This window comes from Oculina patagonica, chromosome 6 (assembly GCF_052425735.1).
Source record: "Oculina patagonica isolate OP01 chromosome 6, crgOcupat, whole genome shotgun sequence".
In the NCBI taxonomy this organism is placed as follows: domain Eukaryota; kingdom Metazoa; phylum Cnidaria; class Anthozoa; order Scleractinia; family Oculinidae; genus Oculina; species Oculina patagonica.
Window position 1 is genome coordinate 7,639,860 of NC_135763.1, and position 22,402 is coordinate 7,662,261.

Below are 22,402 nucleotides of genomic sequence, written 5' to 3' on the forward strand. Positions count from 1 at the left end.
TGCAAAGCGTGTAGGAGTAAGTGATCTGTGGTAAACAGTAAGCAGTGAGGATATCGTACTTCAGTTCTTGATCGAGTGTTATGTAAAACTCGAGATAAACTACTGAATATTAAAAATTCCACACTTGGCAGAGGTGAGCCATTTCACACATTTACCCACACTGCTTTGCCCACCCGTGACACGTACACACCACTCAAGTGTTTGTGTCTAACTCGTGAAATTATCATTGCGATCCGTTTGTCAACCAAGAGACTGTTTGCTTCTTCAGTGCAGTGAAGAAAGGTGTTTTTGAAGTTTTCCTCTGCAGAAACAGTTTCAGGTAAGGTACCTTTGAACAATGGGAGTGGTCGGTGCGAATAGGTTTCGTGACCGAAACTGCACGCGCAAGCAGTCGATGTGTGCTATCGCGTCTAACGTGTGTGAGGCGTAACAGCCGGATTTTTTTGATCGGTTTTTCTATTCCAAAGAAAAAAAAATATCATATAGTAAAATGTTGTGTATCAATCCAATATCAACTACAGAATAGTGACTTGTTTTTGAAACAATATCAATGTTTTATGTTTATACGACAACTTGCAAGCGAATGGTGAAGTGTTCATTTTGATTCTAAGATCTTAATCAGAATTCGTCGCTAGCTATAGCATTGTGTTATTTAATGGAAAATAATTATTTTCTTTCCTGTGGCCCATATTTTATAGTAATTTTTAGGAACTCATCTTGATCGATTACATCAGAAGTTAGCATGCAGAAATTGTAAATTCTAAACGCATTTTAAAAGTTTGCTTACGAATGAGACGACGAAAAAACAAATCAATAGATTTCGATAGCTTCATATGTTAATTGCCCATTTCAGATCATATGATGTTCTCTGGAGGGTTGCTTCTTTAATCTTTTCCATGCAGGCAAACCAGTTACAATCACAAACGCGAAAATTAAATTAGAGATTGGATCCGCAAAACAAAAAATCCCTCCACGAACCTCCACCGCAACCTAAATGTCTACAACCCGACTCGACTGAAATTAAGGATGGGTAGAATATTCCTTTTGTCTCGTAAATTTTATATTATTGATTGAAGTCTTTATTAATCAGTAATAATACAAAAACAGACATTCACCTGCAAACAAACATGCAAGGTTTACAAGATAGGAAAAGCTTATCATTAAATGGCAACTAATTATCATTTATATTTTCTTTACTTCGCTCGATCGATTACATGAGAAATTTACACGCACAGATAGTGATTAGCATGCGATTGGGACGAATAAGCACTACTACTCGCCGATAATTCTGTGAATTTTAATTATTTAACTAAGCGCGCTTTAACGCCCACTGAAATTATCGGATATTATTGTTATAAAACCAGGTCAAAAATATTATAGGTTAAAATTTGACGGAAGTGAGGTACTATTTTAACACCCCTGTGTAATGCCAATTTGGAACTATAAAATGTTGAACCATTTTTAGCTTAACAATAACAATATGAGTGACTCGCCTTCTTAGTGCACAAGGCAATGAGTAGCCTGCAAAGCAGGCGTATTTAGTGAGCATATTCGAATGCATTTTGATCGGGCGCCATCTTGGATTCTTACTCGGGGGAGGATTGGGGATAGGAGAAACGTGTCCTAGGGTAGTAGGAGTGAGGCAGAAACCTCTCTCTGCCCTCATCCAACATGGCGGCGAATCTACTCGATCGCGAACTAGTACTACGCGCGCCCACGGAAAACGCCCGCACTGCAGGCTAGGCAATGAGAGGTTTTAAACAATGTAGATCGATATCGATGTGGTTCGATGTTCGGCAACTGCTGGGAAAAACTATTAAACTTGGTTAAACTTTTTCTTGCATTGTCTGCTTTTCGATGCTTTGCAAAGGTAATTGAAGCTAGGGAGCCCGACTTGAAATCTCGATAAATATTTAACTTGCATTGTAACGCGCGTTCAGTGTTTGTTTCCAAAAAATTGCACAAGATAAGCACTTTTTGCTCATTAATTTAATTTTAGAAAAAAGAACAATCGATTGCGTCTGGCAAAATAAATTCCCACGACCTTTCCGTGCCGCTTCGAGGAACAAAGTGATAAGAAAGGCCTACAGGGGTTTGAAAGAACTAGAAAAACAAGAAAACAGAAATTCTGAAGGGGAAGGAATCCGGAATGTGAATCCAAATAAAGACAACATCATGGTGATATTTACCAGAGTGAGTTCGATCAACTTGAGTGAAGGCAATATTTCGGTTTATTTCAAACCATCATCACGCGAATGACAAAAATAGAAAGCGTGGAGGTTTTAAAGTTATAAGCTATTTGAATAACAACAGTTCACGGCTGGCCTTTAGGTTATAATTAATTAGGGGTCGCCTTGTTTTCATGTGATAGACTTCCATTCTATTTTTGATTTTTGATTATTTTAAAAGAAGTAATTTCAATTCATGATTAATGGAGCAATTTATTTTCAAGGAGTACTTACTCTTTATTTAGACTCACCTTATTATAGGAATATAACGAGGCATTTTAACAACGCGAACAAAATGTACGCGTTATAAAATTAACGCGAATTTAGGAAAGGTTCTGGTCAAATGCTTTTAGTAAAAAATTTAACATACATAAAATTAACGCGTTTTTTTTTATTTCCGTTTAATTTTTTTTTTTTTTTTTTTCTATTAATATAGTTTTTTTTTTTTATATTTTTTTTTTCTCTATATAATAATTTTTCTATTTTTTTCTCTATATTAAAAAGGGGGCCTCCAAAAAACATAAAAATAAATAGCTCAGCTCGCTATTCAATAAAATTAATGGGAGTTGAGCTGAAAAATGTATAATGCGCAAGGAGAATAAAGTCAGGTCCACATGTCAGTCCAAAGAGAAGAACAAACGCGTTCTTTATTTCCTTTAGCTTAGCGAGTTCAGCCAACTTATTGCCTTTGAAGTCTGCGCGTGACTTCCATGCCAGTTGATTGATTGATTGATTGATTGATTGGTCGATTGATATAGTCTTTGTTAATACTAATAATACAATACTACAAAAACATTTACCTGCAAACAAACGTGCAAGGTTTACAAAATTTTAAAAAAAGGCTACCGTAATTTAATTAAAACTAAATAAACACCTATTTGTAAAAGTTCGCTTTAAAGCGTTCAGTTCTAACATGAGGTTGACAGTTCCAGACAGTTCATTTATTTAAAGGTCATTAAATTAAATGCATCGGGATGTTTGCCAACGGCGCTTTTGCCAAAGAAAACAACAAAAAGAACCGTTATGTTTCTGGTACAAAAAGATCTTTTATATGTCCGCTTTGGACGTGTCTGTTCTACGAATGTTGGAACTCGCATGACAAGAATTTTAATCACCTGTAAGGCCATATATATGCGAGTCATTAATCAGGTGATTCAGTTATAATTTCAAGTTCGAGTATTGTTTTCGAACCGGACAAGTGCATGGTCCACTTCATTAAATCATATTGAATGCATTTCCGTTGTGGTGTACCTAAAGTTCTACAGTGTCGGCGCATTATTTTAAAACTAAAAATAAACTAAATGAAATGGTGTAAAGACCCCTAACGGCAAGGTCGCCTCACCCTTTTTGGGCTTAGGTTTGCTTCTTGAATCTTCTTAGTCACTTCTTACCCATGAAAGGAGTTTCCCAAACGCTTTCAATGTAGAAACAGAAACGAACAAAACAATAAAACTTGGATCTGAACTCTTGAACTCTAAAGCATGGACAAACGTGTTGATCATGAATTTTAGATTGTATCCGATATTTTTTTGCGGCCTTTTGTTACAATATATATACACACCATTTTTTTATTGAAACATTCGTACGTGACAACAGTGGAGGAAAGGATGTTTGGGAGGAGATAGTTTTTCTCAAAGGACTAGTAAAATTTGGAGAAATAAGAAATATTGAAGATTTAATGTGATTTTAAAATTAGAAGTTGAAGTTAAAAATTAGAAGATGGACACAAAAACAGTCCAACCTGGAGTGCTCGTACGTGGGGGTCAATTGTTTAGTGGCGTTTCAAAAATAATTTCCTTTCTTCTATCATTTCTTTGAACCTCTTAAAATTTCACTCAAATTCACATGTACCCCAGCCTTGATATACTTGAGATACTTATACTTAAGAAAAACGAGTAATGAATATCGATCCAAAAATTGAGTTAAATTTTTGTGTATAATCATGCCAATGTTATGCGTTGCATTATGCTTTGTTTTGGAAGATTGTTTTATTTTTCAAACTCTTTACACCCACGTACAAGGTTTGAGTTTTGACTAATCAGAACGCATGATTATGCATGCGTCATACAAGGTCATACAAGCCCGTGGCGTGATCAAGGCCAATTTTAATGTTTCCGTTTTACTTTTGTTTCATTTTTGCGGGCAGTTTTAACCCACGTACAAGGTGTCAAGATTACTGAAGAGGTCAATAGTTTTGACGAATCAGAACGCACACCTATGGCGTGATACAGGGCCAATCCTGTTATGTTTCCGTTTCCGTTGCTAAGGATGGTAACCTTACCCCACGACACAATGTAAGGTCAATAGATACCAATCAGGCCTCGATCTCGACGTATGCAGCAAATGCAAGCTCAAGCGAAGACCCCAGAGATTCCCTGCACAAAGTGAAGAATCAAAATCGCACAACAAAGGCCGGGCCCAACCAGTGCACCATACCACTGACATGAATGACACTCACTGAAGCGGTCTGGTTGACGAATCAGAACGCACACCTATGGCGTGATACAGGGCCAATGCTGTTAAATGTTTCCGTTTCCGTTTTGCTTTTGTTTAAGGATTTGTTTTGCAAACCTGTTACTCCCACGTACGCATATGTAAGGTCAATAGTATTTGACCAATTAGGCCTCGTATCTTCGACATTAATGCAGCATAAATGCAAGCTCAAGCTTGAAGACCCTCACTCCAGCGATTCCCTCGCTCCTAAAGTGAAGACATCAAAAATTTCAACCGTAAGCAGAAGAGCTTCAGGTAAGAAATTAGTCAGTTTCGCTGCGGACAGGCTTCAAACCTGCAGAATTATTGATCCCCCCTAAAGATTTCAGTCGTGTGTGTCACTCGCACTATTTCATCTCTACCAATATTTTGCTCCGGATTTAATATCCGCACATAGCTATGCACCAACCTGTTCAAGTCTTCGACAGTGGAGCCACTACTCATATGCCACCTTGCATTCCTTGTCGTATCAGAGACCGCGTAGCTCATAATAGAGAAAGCCGCCGTGAGCCGAAATTTGCGAATACCGCGCCATTTGAAACTGTTCAAGGCACGATTCCTGCAAAAACCTGAATGCGTGAATGAAGGGAATTATTAATACTAAAACTTGCTTTGATTTTGCTCAGTCTGTGTTGATATGTGTGTTTATGTAATAAACTTTTAAATACAGGGAACCACACAACGCAGAGTAAAACCCAGAACTTCGAAACAAAACTTGTTTATGTAAGACCATATTTAGATAGAGATATTATATTTTAATTTTTTTTATTGGCACGTACGTATTTTAAACGAGCTTCTAGCTCACTAGACGCTACGTGGATAAATAAATGATTGATTGAGTGAAGACTATTATCTCGACCGTATATATGTGTACAAGGTAACAGCAAACTGTACGTAAATCGAGGTTTACTAATATCATGCAACTAAGTGTAAAGCTCGTTCACCGCCACACCTTATTAACCAAGGAATCTAGAGTACCTTTTATCACTGACTCGTTGTTTAATCATCTAATTTGCACGAAAACTTCTCGGTATTGAGGGATTTCAAGTTTCTGTGGACAAAACATAAGGGAGATGTCGAAATTTTATCGATGTTAAAGGCTAATGAATATTTAGGTATTAAAGAATGTTGCTTGCATTGAAATAACATTTCATTGGCTTCATTGAATGTTGGTCTTCATTGAACAAAAAATCGAATGGTGTCTTTTTGTTGGCTAACTTGATCACACTTTCGCGTTCGATTCATGATCGACTTGATTGATGTTATTTAAAGTTAAAATTGGCAGTGAAAAAAATATACATTCAGCTTATTATTGATCGGAAGTTCCGGTCCAGTGCAATGTCGATTTTGATCTCATTTTTTTCACGCGTCCGTCTCCGGAATTGTTTTTCAGTTTAGACGTTGTTAATTATTCTGCAAGAACATCGTTCAAGGGACCACAATTTAAATTGCTTTATTTATTGGTCCGATTCCGATGCAACTACTTGTACATGTGGGTTTCATCTACACTTGCAACGTGTCTGTGTGATTACAGGAGTAAAAATATATATATGTATACAATAATTGTAATAATTTCATCGGGCATTATGGCATATTTTCAAGCTCCGTTTATAATTTGAGTCGAGGTGACTTCCATCTGCAATTAGGCAAACTGTTTTTGAGCTTTATAGCGACAAAATGACTGAAAAACCTAACGAGGAAGCAAATTCTCACTCTTCTCCTAGATGAAAAGGAATCACCGAGACTCGAAGAAGAACCCAGGCGGCAAAATGAATGTAAGTTTGCCTTCTTCGCTCGAAATTAACTCCCTCAGTTCAGGTATTGCAAAACTGCCAGTTCAGTTAACTGCAAAATTAATTTCACACTTCGAAAGGACGATTATTCTTTCGAATTCTTTGTTGTCTGTAGAATTGTGTAATTTCCTTTTGAGAGAACTTTACAGCAAAGATTTGTTTGAATAATTATGCGGGTGTGCCAAATTTTGTAAACTTTTAAGCCTGGTTTTCAATCAGAATAAAAAATAAACGGTGACTCGACGCCGGCAGTGTTCAAGATATCGCTTACTGTTTTTGATTCGTTTTCAGTAAATGCCCTTTGAAATTATTATAATAGTATTAAATAGAGTTGATGTACTTGGGCGTAAATATGTTTTTGGCTCTTCTTAGAGCTCATTATAGCCCTCGCCTACACATATTTACGTCTGTAAAACATCAACACTACTGTTGCATTATAAAAGACAAAAAATGTAAGAAGGCAAGCAGATATGAAATCATCCCCAAAGAATCCTGAACATCATTTTTTTTTTCTTTAGACGTCTGATCGCAGCATTATGGCAGAGAAAGCGCATATCCAGCAACAAATCAAGCGCATGCACAAAGAAATGAGCGATGCTGCTGACGAAAAAAAGGCCCTCAAAAATATGGAGCTGTTCGTTTTGGACAATTCTCTTCGTGAGAGCACCGTGGGTCAGCTGCGTGGGCACACCATTGAGAACAAATGGAAAATTTACGAGCAGGTACGTTTGCTTCGTATTTATGTCATTACTATTGAAGAAACTTGTATGTAATTCCGGTTAAACTGCTTCCTTTGATGGCACATGCAATGTCAATGTCAGTGACAAGTTTTGTCTACAATCTTGGATTTTGGAACTTTATAGTTGATATTTACGTTGAAATAGTATTAAATAAACTAACTATTGCCTTAAATTAAGTTTAAAAATACAAATTCCATCATAAAACAGAAAACATATCTGTCAAAAAATGGTTGCCATGGCAACGTCAACGTCGGTGTTCACTTGGCATTTGTGTCAAAATGTTGCCAGAAAAATGTCAGGAAAAGTCGCCAAGCTTGGTGCTTGTAGCTTTAGTCGTTTCGAAGTTACAAATCTTCAAAGTTGGGGCGGGCTCCAAAAGTTCCCCCCCCCCCCCCCCGGTCTAAATAGAGTTAATACATGCATAATCTAGCACACATGTTGATAAGTGGCTACCAGTCGAAGTTATTTCTTGTCACCAGGTTAAAAATTACCTTTGGCGCTGGGTTGCGCGTAGTTCTCTTTTGCACTGGGATTAAAATAGTTCAGTAGATGCTGGACTGTTCACAGTTGTTTTGTTTACATTGGATGGCAGAATTATCTGTGTGTGCTCTTGTCAAAATCATTTTAGTAAGCCTCCCACGCAGTCGTTTTTAGGGGCAATCGTGTTTGCTAAGTTAAACTTTCACTGGATTCGAAACTCGTTTGATGTTGGTTTGTCTGTTTGCTTCATTTTTTCCTGGAGTGGATTTTGAGATCGGTTCAAAATTTCTTCTGCAGTTTTTATGATGCTGGGCGTTGCAGATGTGTTTTGTCTGCACTAGGTTAAAAGATATTTATCGCTCTCGTTGTCGTGCCGTTCAAGTCAACAAAGTTTAAACACAATTAGCAGCCAATCAAAATTGTTTGTTCTAAAGGCTGCTCTAACATGATTGATCAAAGAAGCCTAAACTTTTGTTTCAAACTCGTGCTGTGATCAAATTGGTTGAAAACTCTCAGATGGAGGAAATCCTTATTTTCTTTGAGGCATTTTGAAATATTCTTTGGCTCACTTCCTAACAACCATCATTCCACGTGCTCCCGGCTGCTTCTCCCCTTTCACCGACAAAATGCAACACCGCCCTACCTATGTATAGCCGTCCGGTCAGTAAGAAGAATTAACATGTTTTAGGAGCTGAAAGGGTTAATGCTTTTTTTTTCTTTTCCACTAGATTAAAAAGGCCGGTTACAAGCACATCATCGTTGCCTCTTTCTCCCACATGACGCGCTTGGGTGACACGTTCATCAAACAGCTGAAAGAGAAGGGTGAGGACTTCACCAATCTTTATGCCTTCACAGAGTTTCTGGAGTCCGTCGGCAAAGATCGGGTTCCGGATTCTAAGACCATTCCAATCGGTTTACGGAAAATGAAAGATCTTGGCATCAAGAATGTCATCATCGAGATGGACCTGGTTTACAAAGGTATCGACTACAAGAAGTTCAAAGTTGAAAAAATCAACGAACTTCTATCCGAGAGGCTGGCATGGATCCGCGAGAACCTCTCCCAAGATTCCAAAGTATTCATTAACCTGCGCGACCTTCCCGATGGTTTGATCAAGAAACCAAAGCGTATCTTCAAGGTGATAAGATACTTGTCTTCTCTGCCACCAAATGAACGTCCCTTTGGCCTGGTGTACGAAGAGTCTGGCAAGTACCTTCCAGAACAGCTTGGTGTGTGGACGGCTGCCGTGAGACGAGAGATGGATGAATGTGGTTTCAAAGATGGACATCTACTGGTTCATGTCCACCAGCAGTGGGGACTGCAGGATAGCACCCAGTTGGAATGCCTTGCCAAAGGAGCAAATGGTATCTGGGCAAGTCTGATTATACAAGGAGCCTCCATGGGCCATTCCTGTTCCACCGTAACGCTGTTGAACCTGATACGCCTGGGAAACAAGAAGGTTCTTAAGCAGTACAACTGTACAGCCCTCCGAGAAGCTGCACAAGAGGTCTGCAGGATCACCACTGGGTTCGAGCCTTATCCTTTGCAGGTTGTGTACGGCGAACGAGCCCTGGACATGGTGTTCGGCATGCCTAACTTCACTCCGGACAAAAAAGAGTTCGACATGGCCGCGTTCTTTGGTGAGAGGCACGTCATGCGAATGACAACCCTGGCATCACCTAAGATGGTTGCAGACAGGCTGAAGTATCTTTTTGGCGACGATCCTCAATTCACTGAAGAGAGAGGCCAGAGAATGCTGGAAGTGATGCTGGAAGATCTTCACAAAAACAGGAAGGAAGAGTACATGAGCGCAGTGGGCATTGCCATGCTGTTCGACCGATCTGGCGGAAGTCTGACCGAGAAAATGAGTGAGGCGATCGCCAATGAAGAACCAAAGAAGGTCCACGCCCAGGAGTTGATCGCTGAGATACGTGCGATGTGGGATGAATGGGATCTGAGAGATGGCGAGAGAGACCACAAGCTAGAGTTTGATGCTTTCTACAATGGCTTTTTGGCACCGTACCTTGGCTGCTACAGGTGCGATGAGACAAAAATGGCCTTGAAAGCGATTGACATGGATGAAGATGGTACCGTGGATTGGAATGAATTTGCCTTGTACCTTAAGTGGGCCATTCGCCAGTATCCCGAGACCGCCACTGCTGAAGACCTGCTGTCTATTGCTTTCCGTAAAGGCCTCATCCCAGCCATGCAAGACGAGGTTCTCAAGCAGGGATGAACAACATAACTTTCACGAGTGTGAGAGACTGAATAATCGGCTACTCTTTCACTCGTGGTTGAGTTGACGTTATTTAGTGGTCGAGCAAAAATATCGGAAGAAATATAATCAAAATAGAATTAGTTGCATCCATTTGTTTAGTTTATAACAATATTTCTAGGTTTTGGTATTTTGTGAATGAGCTACCGAGAAACTACGCTTTTTTCTGGAATCGCGGACCAATTATTACTCAGTTAGGTACATTCTTGGAATGTAGTCATTTTGACCCAGTGGAATTGCTGTATTTCCATGTTTCTTTACATTGTTGTAATGGTGTTGAAAAATTAAAAATGGCTGTCCAATGAAAAGTAACAAAGGTTTTTTCGATTCTTTAATTATTTTGTAATGATTTTCGGCCTCGAAATGTTCAACAAGACCCTTTTTTTAAAAAAGGGATGGTACCTTCCTCATTTCACACCTTTTGAGTGAGAAACGTAAATTTGTGTTTTTGCAGTCTTGGCACTTGGTGCAGTCAAGCGTCCTGCCGAACTGGACATGTTTTAAAATCCATGAAACCAAAATATATATAACATTGGCAAAAATATGATATATATCTTCCCAGTTACGTTTAACCGAATGTTCTTACCAACTCAAACACACTTCTGTTAACTGAGGTAGAAAATACGCAGGTTGTCTGTCAGCTGTTAACGCTATGACCCTTGATTCTCAAACTCATCAACAATTCATCAAGTTAAAAAAAGAAAATCACAATCGATCGAATACCCGGTCTTAATTAGCATAGATTTTTACGATTTTATTTCTCCGTTAACTCTTTATTTTTTGTTTCGATTGAGAAGATATATCAAACACTCGAGACAGTGTTTCATGGACATTCCAAACACCTCGCATTTCGTCAAAAATACTCCGCTGGGCGTCGTATTTTCAACTCTCTTCTCGGTGTTTAGATATTCCGATGAAACACTGTCTCTCGTGTTTATTATATAACATAATAACTGGGCGTGGGAATAGCCAGGTCAGCCCTCTTTTATAACAGAACTTCTTTTTTACCAAGTTATCTTTCCTTTCCTTTCTGCACGCTCATTTTCTCATCTTTCCATTAATGACATATTTTTTTGAGTTTTACTTAGCTCATGGTTCTCCCTTAGTCCACGAAGTTGGAACCGATTTCGTCTGTGAGCAACTTTGGTTCTATTTTAACTTTGCAATATTTGCCGTGAGTCTAACATCTTAGTGCTCGTTTTGCTGAAGTTTGCCAATATTGTACAACCCTAGACAAAAGTAGTTGGAACACATCTTATCCGAAACTTATACACTTAACCCAGTACTTCAACATTATTGGAGTCAGTTGCCAGTGCTTTCAATATGACATTAGGTTACCCCCTCCCCCTTCCAATGTTGGACGCTCCCTTGATATGTTCTTTTACAAAAACTGGCTTTGGACATGGCAACATTGTAACAGGGGAGAGGGAGGAAGATATGTGTTGTGAAAATCGTGCCAACACTTTTGACGACGGTTGCAGCTCATTTTTATCTTCGCCAGTCGCCATTGCAAGTCACCTATACTTCCTCGTGGGTCCCATTGATTTCTCCGCATACTGATCTTCAAAACGAAACAATAGGCCTTTTGTAGAACTTTGTCAATCAAATAAGTGGCTATGGTACGAATTGGAACGAACGTGATCAAGCTGCTAATTGTTGCCAATTTTGAGACTATTTGGCGGCGTGAAAATTAAAAAATATATATATTAGGATTCTTATGGGGAAATGTTGATGGATATGGCAATTGGCAAAGCTAGCTTGACAGAGTTTTCCAGTTAAACATCATAAGGTCACGTGCCATGGTTCTACAGATGGGTTTCCTTTAAAGTGCCACTATGATCAAATTTTCGATTTCCTTTTTTTACATTTTCGTGTACAATGAGACTTTCTTACTCACCTTGCCAATTTTCAACGCATTACGAACATAAGAAGTCGTTTTATTTTAACATTTGTTTCCGATAATTTACGGCCGCCATTAAACAACCTTGTTCCAAGGCTTGGTTGCGAATACGGAGAAAATGACGTCAAAGGCTCCAAAATACCTCACGGGTTGAAATTACAATAACAATATGTATTGAAAATCACGCGAAAAGAAACAAAAACTTTGGACTTGTTTTTCGTGCAATTTTCTATGCTGATTGTTATTCTAATGTCAACCCGTGAGGTATTTTTGGGCTTCGACGTCATTTTCTCCCTATTCGCAACCAAGCTTTGGAACAAGGTTGATTAATGGCGGCCGTAAATTCTATGGAATAAATGTTATAATAAAACGACTTCTGATGTTCGTAATAGATTAAAATTTGGCATGGTGAGTAAGAAAGTCTAACTGTTCACGAAAATGTAAAAAAATGAAGATCAAAAATTTGATCATAGTAGCACTTTAATCTATCAAGGTTTTGGTCAAAAATTAACCTGAATTGCAAGGGCCACTTTTTTGGCCGGAACAAAGTAATAGCCTTCAATTTCTTATGTCACTCCATTCATCCGACAATCTCGTAAATACCAACGAACACTTTTTGGAGTCCCCAGCCTTATAATAAATAGCGGTGAACAGACTCCCTCACGGGGCGGTAGCGCGAGAGGCAATCGATATCGGCGAGCTGGCGGAGCGAGCCAAGCGCGGACCAATGGTCTGCAGTTTGTTGATTTTTGTTCGTCGTATACCCCAATAGCAAAGGATCATGTTTATTTATTTATTTATTTATTTATTTATTTATTTTGTTATGGCTACCACTCTAGATTTACTTTTTGCCAGCTGGCGGAAATTGACTGATCTTCTTTAAAAATTATTTATCAGCTCAAATCGTTATGTTAGTAAACAAAATTAATTATTTACTGAGATAAATTTTTCAATTGGATTGCGAGCTTTCACTCCTATTCACTCCTATTTACGGTCTTCTACTAATCTTCTTCTAATAATCAACTGTGTCTGGCACAATAACTTCTCACGACCTTCCCGCGCCACTTCGAGGAATAAATCATCTAAAAGGCCTTCAGGGGTTTGAAAGAACTGGAAAAACAGGATACTATTAGTGATTATTTTCAGAGAACTAAGATAATATTGGACTTCCTGCCTCACCCCTAATAAATTAAACTTAATAAACACCTCAGTATTTATAAAAGTTCGCTTAAAACGTTCAGTTCTAGCGCAAGGTAGACAGTTCCATTCATTTGTTTGTTATTAATCAAAAGTATCATTTTCACTTCAAATACTTAAAGGTCATTAAAATACATCGGGATGTTTGCCAACGGCACTTTTGCTAAAGAAAACAACAAAACGAACTGTTATGTTTCAAGTTCTAAGAAACCTTTTATAAGCTCGCTTTTCAACGTGTCTGTTATACGGAATGTCGGAAAACGTTAACAAGTTATGAGCCATATGCAAGTCATTTTCAATCTTTTCGAGTGTTTTGCTCGAACTCAACAAGCTAAACAAGGGCATTGCTTTCATTAAATCATATTCAATACATTTCCATTGAATTATTCTATAAATAAAAATAACTAAACAAAACCCTGAAACATCGTAACAAGTTTGCAGTTGTCCTTGGACTTCTCTATATTTTCAAGAAGACCAACAATTTGTTACATGCTGTAAGACAGTTTGTGAAAGTTGCAAAGTTGTAATAATTGTAATAAGTTGTGTGTTGCATTTTGCTTTGTTATGGAGGACTGTTTTATTTTTCAAATCCTATACACCCATGAACAACTCGTGTGGTTCTCAAGAAGTCAATAGTTTTGATTAGTATATACTCAAACAGTGGATAGCGTTTTTGGCGCGCACTGATTGGCTACTCAAACTTTGAATATCCTTTGCTATTTATCTCCGAGCAACTTACTCGCGCGCGAAAACTGCACTCGTTAAGGTGATAAACTAGTCAAAATTCATCCTTTCGGGCTTTATTATCTCACTGTTTGAGTATATACTAAAACAACTATTCACCTCAGTGTTGGCGGCTAGTCGTGCATATCCACCAGTAGCCACCTTTAACTTCGGTGAACAGTTGTTAACTAAAACAGAATGCACACCTATTGCGTGATACAAATTAAAAGTCATTCTTGTTTAATGCTTCCGTTTTCGTCTTGCTTTTGTTTCTATTTAGTTGTTTTGAAGGATTGTTCTAGTTGAAAATCTGTAACTCCCATGTACATTTATGTGTGCAACTCACTTAAGCCGGCAACAGTTTTGACTTATCAGAACGAACACAGGGGCGTGTTACAGGGCCATTCTTGTTTATTATTTCCGTTTCCGTTTTGCTTTTATTGTTTTGGAGGATAATTGTATTTTGCAAACCCATTACTACCGCGTACGTGTACACGTGTAACTCACTTTAGTATATACCACACAAGTGATTAGTGCTTTTCGCGCGCGCTGATTGGTTAACTCGGAGGTGATTAGCAAAGTACTATTCACCTCCACTTCGCTGAATAAAAGGTCAATAGCTTATGGCCAATCAGGGTTCGTATCTTCTGCAGCATTTATAAATTCAAGCTCAAGACTGAGGCACCTCACTTCAGCGATCCAGTCGCTCCTATTGTGAAGATATAAAAAACTTCAACTGTACAAGCGAAACAGCACTAGGTAAGAAATCAATCAATTTCGCTTTAAATAGGCTTCAAGCCTGCAGAATTATCGATCCCCCCTAAAAAGCTTCAGTCGTGTGCGTTACTCGCACTATTATACCTCTGCCTTTATTTTGCTCGGGATTTACTATCCCCGCATAGCTATGCACCCTCCTGTTCTGAAATTCAAATCTCCCACAGTGGAGCCACTATATCGCATGCCAACTTACATTGCCAGTCGTATCAGAGACCGCGCGTAGGTAATAAAAGTAAGCCGAGCTGAAATTTGCGAATACCGAGCCATTTTGAAACTGATCGAGGCACGATTCGTGCAAAAGTCTATTTCAAGTCTAGATGCGTGAAAGCAGGACGTTTGTATTTAATGATACTAAAATTTGCTTTGATTTTGCTCAGTATGTGTACATGTTTGTTTATGTAGAAGTATTATCTCGTCTGTATATACAAGTGCAAGCTAACATTAGCATACTGTGCGTAAATCAAGGTTTACTAATCCCATGCAACCAAGCGTAAAGCTCGTTCACCGCCACACCTAACAAGCCATATTACGTACAAAGGAATATAGGAGACTACACCGCCTTAAACTCCTTTACTGATTACTGCTAACTTTCACGATTTCGTTTCTTTTAAGAGGATTTTTCAAGCTTTTGTGGATAAAACGTATGGGAAAAATCGAAAGTTTATCGATGTTAAAGGCTAACGAATACATAGGTATTAAAGAATGTTGCTTGCGTTGAAATGACACGTAATCAGTGTGGTTGAATGTCTTTCTTTATCAAAAAAAATCAATATTAAATCAGCCTGATAGTGGTGTTCTTTGACTAACTTGATCACCCTTTCAAGTTCGACTCATTAACTTGATTGGCGTCATTAAAAGGTTAAATTGGCGGTGGTAAGGCATAAACTCGGCTTTTTACTGATTGGAAGTTACGGTCCACTGCACTGCCGATCTTGATCTCAATTTTTGCACGCGTGTTTGTCTCCAGAATAGCTGCAGTTTATACATTGTTATTTATTCTCCAAGTGAGTAACAAAGATATTAAATAAGATTTAAATAGCATCGAACGGAAAAAAATCCGAGTTCCAGATGGGATTTGAACCCACGACCCTCCGTGTTCTAGGACGGATGCTCTACCACTGAGCTACTGAGACTCTGTGGTGAGCAAGGGTGAAATGTTTTTGACTGGAACCGCATCACGCGGTCACACAGCAAATGATGACTGACATAGACCAAATGTATCACACAGTCACATTAAGGCATACAAAGAGCAACCAACCAACCTCAAAGTGAGTAAAAGATATTAAATAAGATTTAAATAGCACGACTGAAAAATCCGAGTTCAGATGGAGAACCCACGACCCTCTGTTCTGGACGGTCTACCACGAGCTATGAGACTCTGTCACCCTGCTCACCACAGAGTCTCAACAGTGGACACGTCTGAAAGAGTTGTTTTACTCTTTTTTCAGTTCGATGCTATTTAAATCTTAGTTATTTATTCTGTCAGTGCATCGTTCAAGGGAACCATTTACATATAAATTCTCCATGAAAATTGCTTTATTTATTGTCCGATAAAGATGCAACTACTTGTACATGCGGTTTTCATCTGAAACGTGTCGGTGCATGTGATTAACAGGAGTAGATAAAGAATTATACAAAATTACGGTAATAAGAAATGTAAGCAAGTAAGCAGAAATGGAATTGTTCACAAAGAGCCCTGTACTGTGCCGTGATAGAGCATCAACCTTGCAGTTATGTTTCCGTTTCCTTTTCTTAGTATATTTGCAAACCCGTGTTACTCCCACGTACATGTTCGTGTGCAAATCACTGATCGATCAGTCACTCTTTAACTTTAAGTGAAGATAACAAAAATTTAATTTCAATCATACGAGAAAAAGCTCAAGGTAAGAAATCAGTCAGTTTCGCTGTGGGTAGCCTTCAAACAAGCAGGATTATTAATCCCCCCCTCCCCCAACCAAAGTCTTCAGCCGTGTGTGTCATCCGCACAATTTCATCTCTACCAATGTTTTGCTCAGGATTTATTATCCCCACATAGATATGCACGTATCTGTTATGTCTGAAATTGACAAATCTCCGAAAGTGAAGCCACTATTTCGTATGCCGCCTTACATGTTTAGTCCAATCACTGAGAGAGCGCGATAGTGTGATTAACAATGACGTAAATTAAGGTGCATAAAATTAACGCGAATTTTTGAAATTCGCGTTAATAACATGCATTGTTAATTTCCTATAGTAAGGTATACGCAAGTTTTGCTTAGAGTTTGCTCAGCATGTATACATATGTGCTTCTGTAGGACAATTATCTGGACGTATAGGCTAATATTCGCTATAGCATACAGTTTGTAAATCAAATTTACGTTCACCTCACGGCACACCTTAATAGCCATCGTACGCAAGAAGTACTGAATAAAGGAGACCGCACCTTATACCCATTACTGATTTGCTGTTTTTAAAATCAGCAAATTTGAATGATTTCGTTTCTGTGGATGACACGTGAGGGAGAAATTGAAATTTTATTGATGAATATTTTGTTATTAAAGAATGTTGCTTGCATTGAAATGGCATTCCATTGGCGTCATTGAATGTTGTATTGGTCTTCATTAAAAACTACAATAATGAGCTTGAAAAAAATTGGAATGGTGTTTTCTTGGCTAACTTGATCACACCTTTGCACTCGATTCAAGAACTTTATTATTAAGGTTATTGAAAGTATAATTGGCAGTGAAAAGGTGTACACGCGGCTTATTATATTTTGATCGGAAGTTACTGTCCACTGCAGCAATGCCGATTTTAACCCTTAATATGCTGAATTTTCTCCAAAAACAGTTTTTTTAACCGTTAATCGATTTTCTTGGCTCTATGGTCCTAAATTTCTCTAAACTTTGCTAGAAATGCACTTTCTGACACTGCAGTAGGTTTTTGATGCAATTTCCATGTAGAAATGTACGACATTTTACTTAGCGCATGCGCATAACCCTTTTTTTTTTTTGCTGAACCGTTCCGAGTATTTTTCCTTACTCCTTTTCTATTTCGTTTTTCTCTACTTTCTTATTCCCTCTATCTTTTACTCTGTGCACCCCTTCTACTGGCCTGAAAAGTTTTGATCTTAATTAATGGAAAACCCTGGAAAGGAGACCATGACATGATCAAGTACGGGTATATTGGCCTGTTTTAGCACCAATTTTACACTGTCCAAAAACTGATCACGGTTTTATCGATTAGCTCTGTCGGAATGCAGTAAATGTTCAAGGTGGACACTCCTGTGGAAAGATCTATCCAAACTCTATAAGTTGCACATCACAAAGATCTGCTGACGTGTAAATTGGTGACGTCATAAGTGGTTGAATGGCCATTCCTCCAAATCCCAGAATGATCCGGACTTAGCATATTTATTAAATTTCGACAAAAGAGACGTTTAAATCGCGTTTGTTTCTTTTCTTTTTTGTAGTTGCCACTAATTAACTGCCACGTTTTTCTTTTCTTTTAGACGTGTGATTGCAGCGCAATGGCAGACGCAGAGATAGAGCATATTCAGAATCAAATCAAGCGCATGAACAAAGAAATCGAGGATGCTATTGACACAAAAAAGGCCCTCAAAAATATGGAACTGTTCGTTTTGGACAATTCTCTTCGCGAGAGCACCGTGGGACAGCTGCGAGGACACACCATCGAAAACAAATGGAAAATTTACGAGCAGGTGCGTTGGCTTAATTCGCATTAATGGCATTATACTATTGAAGGATCTCTTGAGATTTGACAGTAAGAAAGCTGAGGGAAACCATCGAGACAAGCCAAACTTCATAAATGTACGCCTTAACATTTTTTCGCCTTACGCCTGAACTATTCTTGAAGTTTAAATAAGGATTAAGTGAAGTCTTTGGCAACTGAATCATCACACCGTTATGAAAAAAGATGCCAGAGACTAATTATTAAACGTTTCATGACATTTCACCTGTGGAGTTTAACAGGAAGTATATTTCCCTGATAGCGCCCTTCCTCGATCCCATCAGGGACTCTCTTCTTCTGGGAACTACCATTTCGAGTTTTGGGAGCTGAAATTAAAGTGTTGATATTCTATTTTCTTTTTCACTAGATTAAAAAGGTTGGTTTCAAGCACATCATCGTCGCCTCTTTCTCCCACATGACGCGCTTGGGTGACACGTTCATCAAACAGCTGAAAGAAAAGGGCGAGGACTTCACCAATCTTTATGCCTTCACAGAGTTTCTGGAGTCCGTCGGCAAAAATCGGGTTCCGGATACTAAGACCATTCCAATCGGTTTACGGAAAATGAAAGAGCTTGGCATCAAGAATGTCATCATCGAGATGGACCTGGTTTACAAAGGTATCGACTACAAGAAGTTCAAAGTTGAAAAAATCAACGAACTTCTATCCGAGAGGCTGGCATGGATCGGCGAGAACCTCTCCCAAGATTCCAAAATATTCATTAACCTGCGCGACCTTCCCGATGGTTTGATCAAGAAACCAAAGCGTATCTTCAAGGTGATAAGATACTTATCTTCTCTGCCATTAAATGAACGTCCTTTTGGCCTGCTGTACGAAGAGTCTGGCAAGTACCTCCCAGAACAGCTTGGTGCATGGACGGCCGCCGTGAGAAGAGAGATGGATGCATGTGGTTTCAAAGATGGACACCTACTGGTTCATGTTCACCAGCAGTGGGGACTGCAGGATAGCACCCAGTTGGAATGCCTCGCCAACGGAGCAAATGGTATCTGGGCAAGTCTGATTATACAAGGAGCCTCCATGGGCCATTCCTGTTCCACCGTAACGCTGTTGAACATGATACGCCTTGGAAACAAGAAAGTCCTTAAGCAGTACCACTGTACAGCCCTTCGAGAAGCTGCACAAGAGGTCTGCAGGATCACCACTGGGTTAGAGCCTAATCCTTTGCAAGTTGTGTACGGCGAACGAGCCCTGGACATGGTGTTCGGCATGCCTAACTTCACTCCGAACAAAAAAGAGTTCGACATGGCCACCTTCTTTGGTGAAAAGCACGTCATGCGAATGACAACCCTGGCATCACCTAAGATGGTTGCAGACAGGCTGAAGAATCTTTTTGGCGACGATCCTCAATTCACTGAAGAGAGAGGCCAGAGAATGCTGGAAGTGATGCTGGAAGATCTCCACAAAAACAGGAAGGAAGAATACATGAGCGCCGTGGGCATTGCCTTGCTGTTCGACCGATCTGGTGGTAATCTTACCGAGAAAATGAGTGAGGCGATTGCCAAGGAAGAGCCAAAGAAGGCTCACGCCCAGGAGTTGATAGCTGAGATACGTGCGATGTGGGATGAATGGGATCTGAGAGATGGCAAGAGAGATGACAAGCTAGAGTTTGATGCTTTCTACAATGGCTTTATGGCACCATACTTTGGCTGCTACAGATGCGATGAGACAAAATGCGCCTTGAAAGCGATTGACATGGATGAAGATGGTACCGTGGATTGGAACGAATTTTCCTTGTACCTTAAGTGGGCCATTCGCCAGTATCCCGAGACCGCTACTGCTGAAGACCTGCTGTCCATTGCCTTCCGTAAAGGCCTCATCCCAGCCATGCAAGACGAGGTTCTCAAGCAGGGATGAACAACATAACTTTCAAGCGTGTGAGAGACTGAATAATAGGCGACTCTTTCACTCGTAGTTGAGTTTACGTTATTTACTGGTCCAGCAAAAAATATAGAAAAAAGTAATAATTCAGTAGCTTTGAGTAATTTCATAGGTGTTTCTATTAGACTTGGCATTAGCATCATGCATTTTTTTAGTTTATTACAATGTTTCTAGGTTTTGGTATTTTGTGAACGAGCTATCGTGAAAGATGCTTTTTTTCTCAAATCACGGACAAATTATTATTCAGTTAGATACATTCTTCGGGGATTTAGTCATTTCAACCCGGTGGAATTGCTGTATTTTCATTATGTTACTTTTATATTGTTGTTATGGTTTTGGAAACTATTAAAAAATGGCTGTTTAGTGAAAAGTAACGGTGATCATTTTCGATTCTTTAGCTAAGTTTAATAATGATTTTCCGTCTTGAAATGTTAAAGAAGAGGTTTTGCAAAAGGGATGGTACCTCTTTCGTTTCACACCTTTCGGGTGAGAAACGCAAATTTGTGTTTTTGCAGTCTTGGCACTTTGTGATCAAGCGTCCTACAAAGTTAACAGGCTTTAAAATCCATGAAACTAAAATATGCAACATTGACAAAAAATGCGATATAACTTCCCAGGAACGTTTAAATAGAATATTCATAGCAAAAGTGAAACACACTTCAGAGACTGATACGCAATAATATACGCAGGTTGTCTGTCGGGTGTTAACGCTTTGATGCATAACTGACAACTTCCGGAACTTCTTGTTTTACCATATAATCTTCACCTTTCCTCTCCTCTGCATGCTTATTTCCTCATCTTTCTATTGATAAATTATATTTTTTTAAATTTTCACTTAGCCTATAGTTTATAACTGACCTCGTCTGTGAGCAATTTTGGGTCCATTGCAATATTTTTTTTACCGTGAGCCTGACATCTTACTGAATATTTTACTGATGTTTACCAATATTGAGCAATTTCTTACCATCCTCGCTAGTGGTCACTGCTAGTCATCTTTACTTCCTCGTGGGTCCCTGTGATTTCTCCGTCTACTAATGTTCAAAAGCAAGCGATAGACCTTTTAGTCTTTTAAGGTCCCCGCACACGCGGGACATGTCGCAGAGACGTGTAGCAGCAACAGAATCATGTGTTGTTCACACTGAAGTGACACTGATGTAGCAGTTGGTGTCGCGGGGACGTGTAGCAGCGTCAAAATCACAACTGATATACACATGCAAGAAAATGTAGCGGGACATGTTGCAGCGACACGTCCCCAGTGTGTACTAGCTGTACATGATGGTCCATCGTCAGAAGTGTTGGCACGATTACCAAATTAATTCCTTCTCTCCCCCTCCCCTTCTCAATGTTGAGCTCCCGAACATATTGCACAGACAATCCTTAGCCACAATGGGTTCAACATTGGTTCCCCAACAAAGGGGGGAGGGGGCTCCTCCAAAATGTTTGTATTCACCATTGAGAAAGACTTTAAGCGTCAAGTATCCGCATTTTTTATCTCCTTAGCGTAAGCGTTCAACCCAAAACTACTTCTGACTAGGGTTGTAGCTGTTCATGACCCCCCCCCCTGGTATATCGTCTAGGACGAGTTTTCATTTGAGAACATTTTAAATACTCAAGTAAAAGGGCCGCTGCATTACAAAAGAGCAATTTCCATAAAAAAAAAACATGCTAGCGATGGTTCGGATTCATTCGATTTCTTTATTGGTATAAAAAGATTACTCCTAGCTGAATTATTATTTTTAACAAGTTTCAACTTAATTTTTTTTCTCAGAACGCAAGAGTTTAAACATTTCGCGGACAGCTTTACTAACATACATACATAAACTGTATTTCAATTCGAATTTTGAATAGCATTGTTGTGCTATCTCAGAATACACTTCTAAAATAGAAAAAAGGACATAAATTAATATATATAACAAAAAAAATATAGAAAATATTAAAAAGTGATCCGGTAAAATATGAGAAAACGAGCCACTACCAGTCTGTAGTCTTGTCGACCGACTGTAGTCGAAAGCTCGTTTTCTCTTTTAACCAGAGATCGCTTTTATATTTTACTATGTCTTACCCTGGTTACTCGTCTATTTTTTTAAAAAAATAGTTATTTTTATCTATAAAAGCGAAAAGGTAGTCTATTTGTTCTTTTAAAATTGTTTGAGTTTGTATTTAAACATAGAAACG

At 38.9% G+C, this 22,402-nt stretch overlaps 2 protein-coding genes and 1 non-coding gene across 6 annotated transcripts; 2 read left to right on the forward strand and 1 right to left on the reverse strand.

The window, feature by feature from the left end:
- Nucleotides 1-180: 180 nt before the first annotated feature.
- LOC144658855 (uncharacterized) lies at nucleotides 181-10,323 on the forward strand. 4 transcript variants are annotated; one of them, XM_078519337.1, is made up of 4 exons: nucleotides 221-319; nucleotides 6,446-6,496; nucleotides 7,033-7,236; nucleotides 8,463-10,323. In XM_078519337.1, the coding sequence occupies exons 2-4, from the start codon at nucleotides 6,446-6,448 to the stop codon at nucleotides 9,966-9,968; spliced, it is 1,761 nt and encodes a 586-aa protein (XP_078375463.1). In that variant the 5' UTR covers nucleotides 221-319; the 3' UTR covers nucleotides 9,969-10,323. The 4 variants fall into 4 exon arrangements, with proteins under 4 accessions (XP_078375465.1, XP_078375463.1, XP_078375464.1 ...); XM_078519336.1 differs by lacking the exon at nucleotides 221-319 and adding an exon at nucleotides 4,858-4,976; XM_078519339.1 differs by lacking the exon at nucleotides 6,446-6,496 and having other exon boundaries at nucleotides 181-319.
- A 5,341-nt stretch (nucleotides 10,324-15,664) lies between these two features.
- Nucleotides 15,665-15,737, reverse strand: Trnal-uag (transfer RNA leucine (anticodon UAG)). Its single transcript has one exon. It is a non-coding gene; the product is annotated as a tRNA-Leu (tRNA).
- A 2,409-nt stretch (nucleotides 15,738-18,146) lies between these two features.
- Nucleotides 18,147-20,567, forward strand: LOC144657648 (uncharacterized). The gene is made up of 2 exons (XM_078518003.1): nucleotides 18,147-18,301; nucleotides 18,698-20,567. The coding sequence occupies exons 1-2, from the start codon at nucleotides 18,155-18,157 to the stop codon at nucleotides 20,201-20,203; spliced, it is 1,653 nt and encodes a 550-aa protein (XP_078374129.1). The 5' UTR covers nucleotides 18,147-18,154; the 3' UTR covers nucleotides 20,204-20,567.
- The last annotated feature ends 1,835 nt before the right edge of the window (nucleotides 20,568-22,402 follow it).

Excerpts from the sequence above, each read along its gene's own strand:
- LOC144658855 (XM_078519337.1), top strand. The coding sequence starts at position 6,446 with ATGAAAAGGAATCACCGAGACTCGAAGAAGAACCCAGGCGGCAAAATG. Across the intron at positions 6,497-7,032 it reads ACCCAGGCGGCAAAATGAAT|ACGTCTGATCGCAGCATTAT; the intron begins GTAAGTTTGCCT and ends TTTTTTCTTTAG. Across the intron at positions 7,237-8,462 it reads AATGGAAAATTTACGAGCAG|ATTAAAAAGGCCGGTTACAA; the intron begins GTACGTTTGCTT and ends CTTTTCCACTAG.
- LOC144657648 (XM_078518003.1), top strand. The coding sequence starts at position 18,155 with ATGAACAAAGAAATCGAGGATGCTATTGACACAAAAAAGGCCCTCAAA. Across the intron at positions 18,302-18,697 it reads AATGGAAAATTTACGAGCAG|ATTAAAAAGGTTGGTTTCAA; the intron begins GTGCGTTGGCTT and ends CTTTTTCACTAG.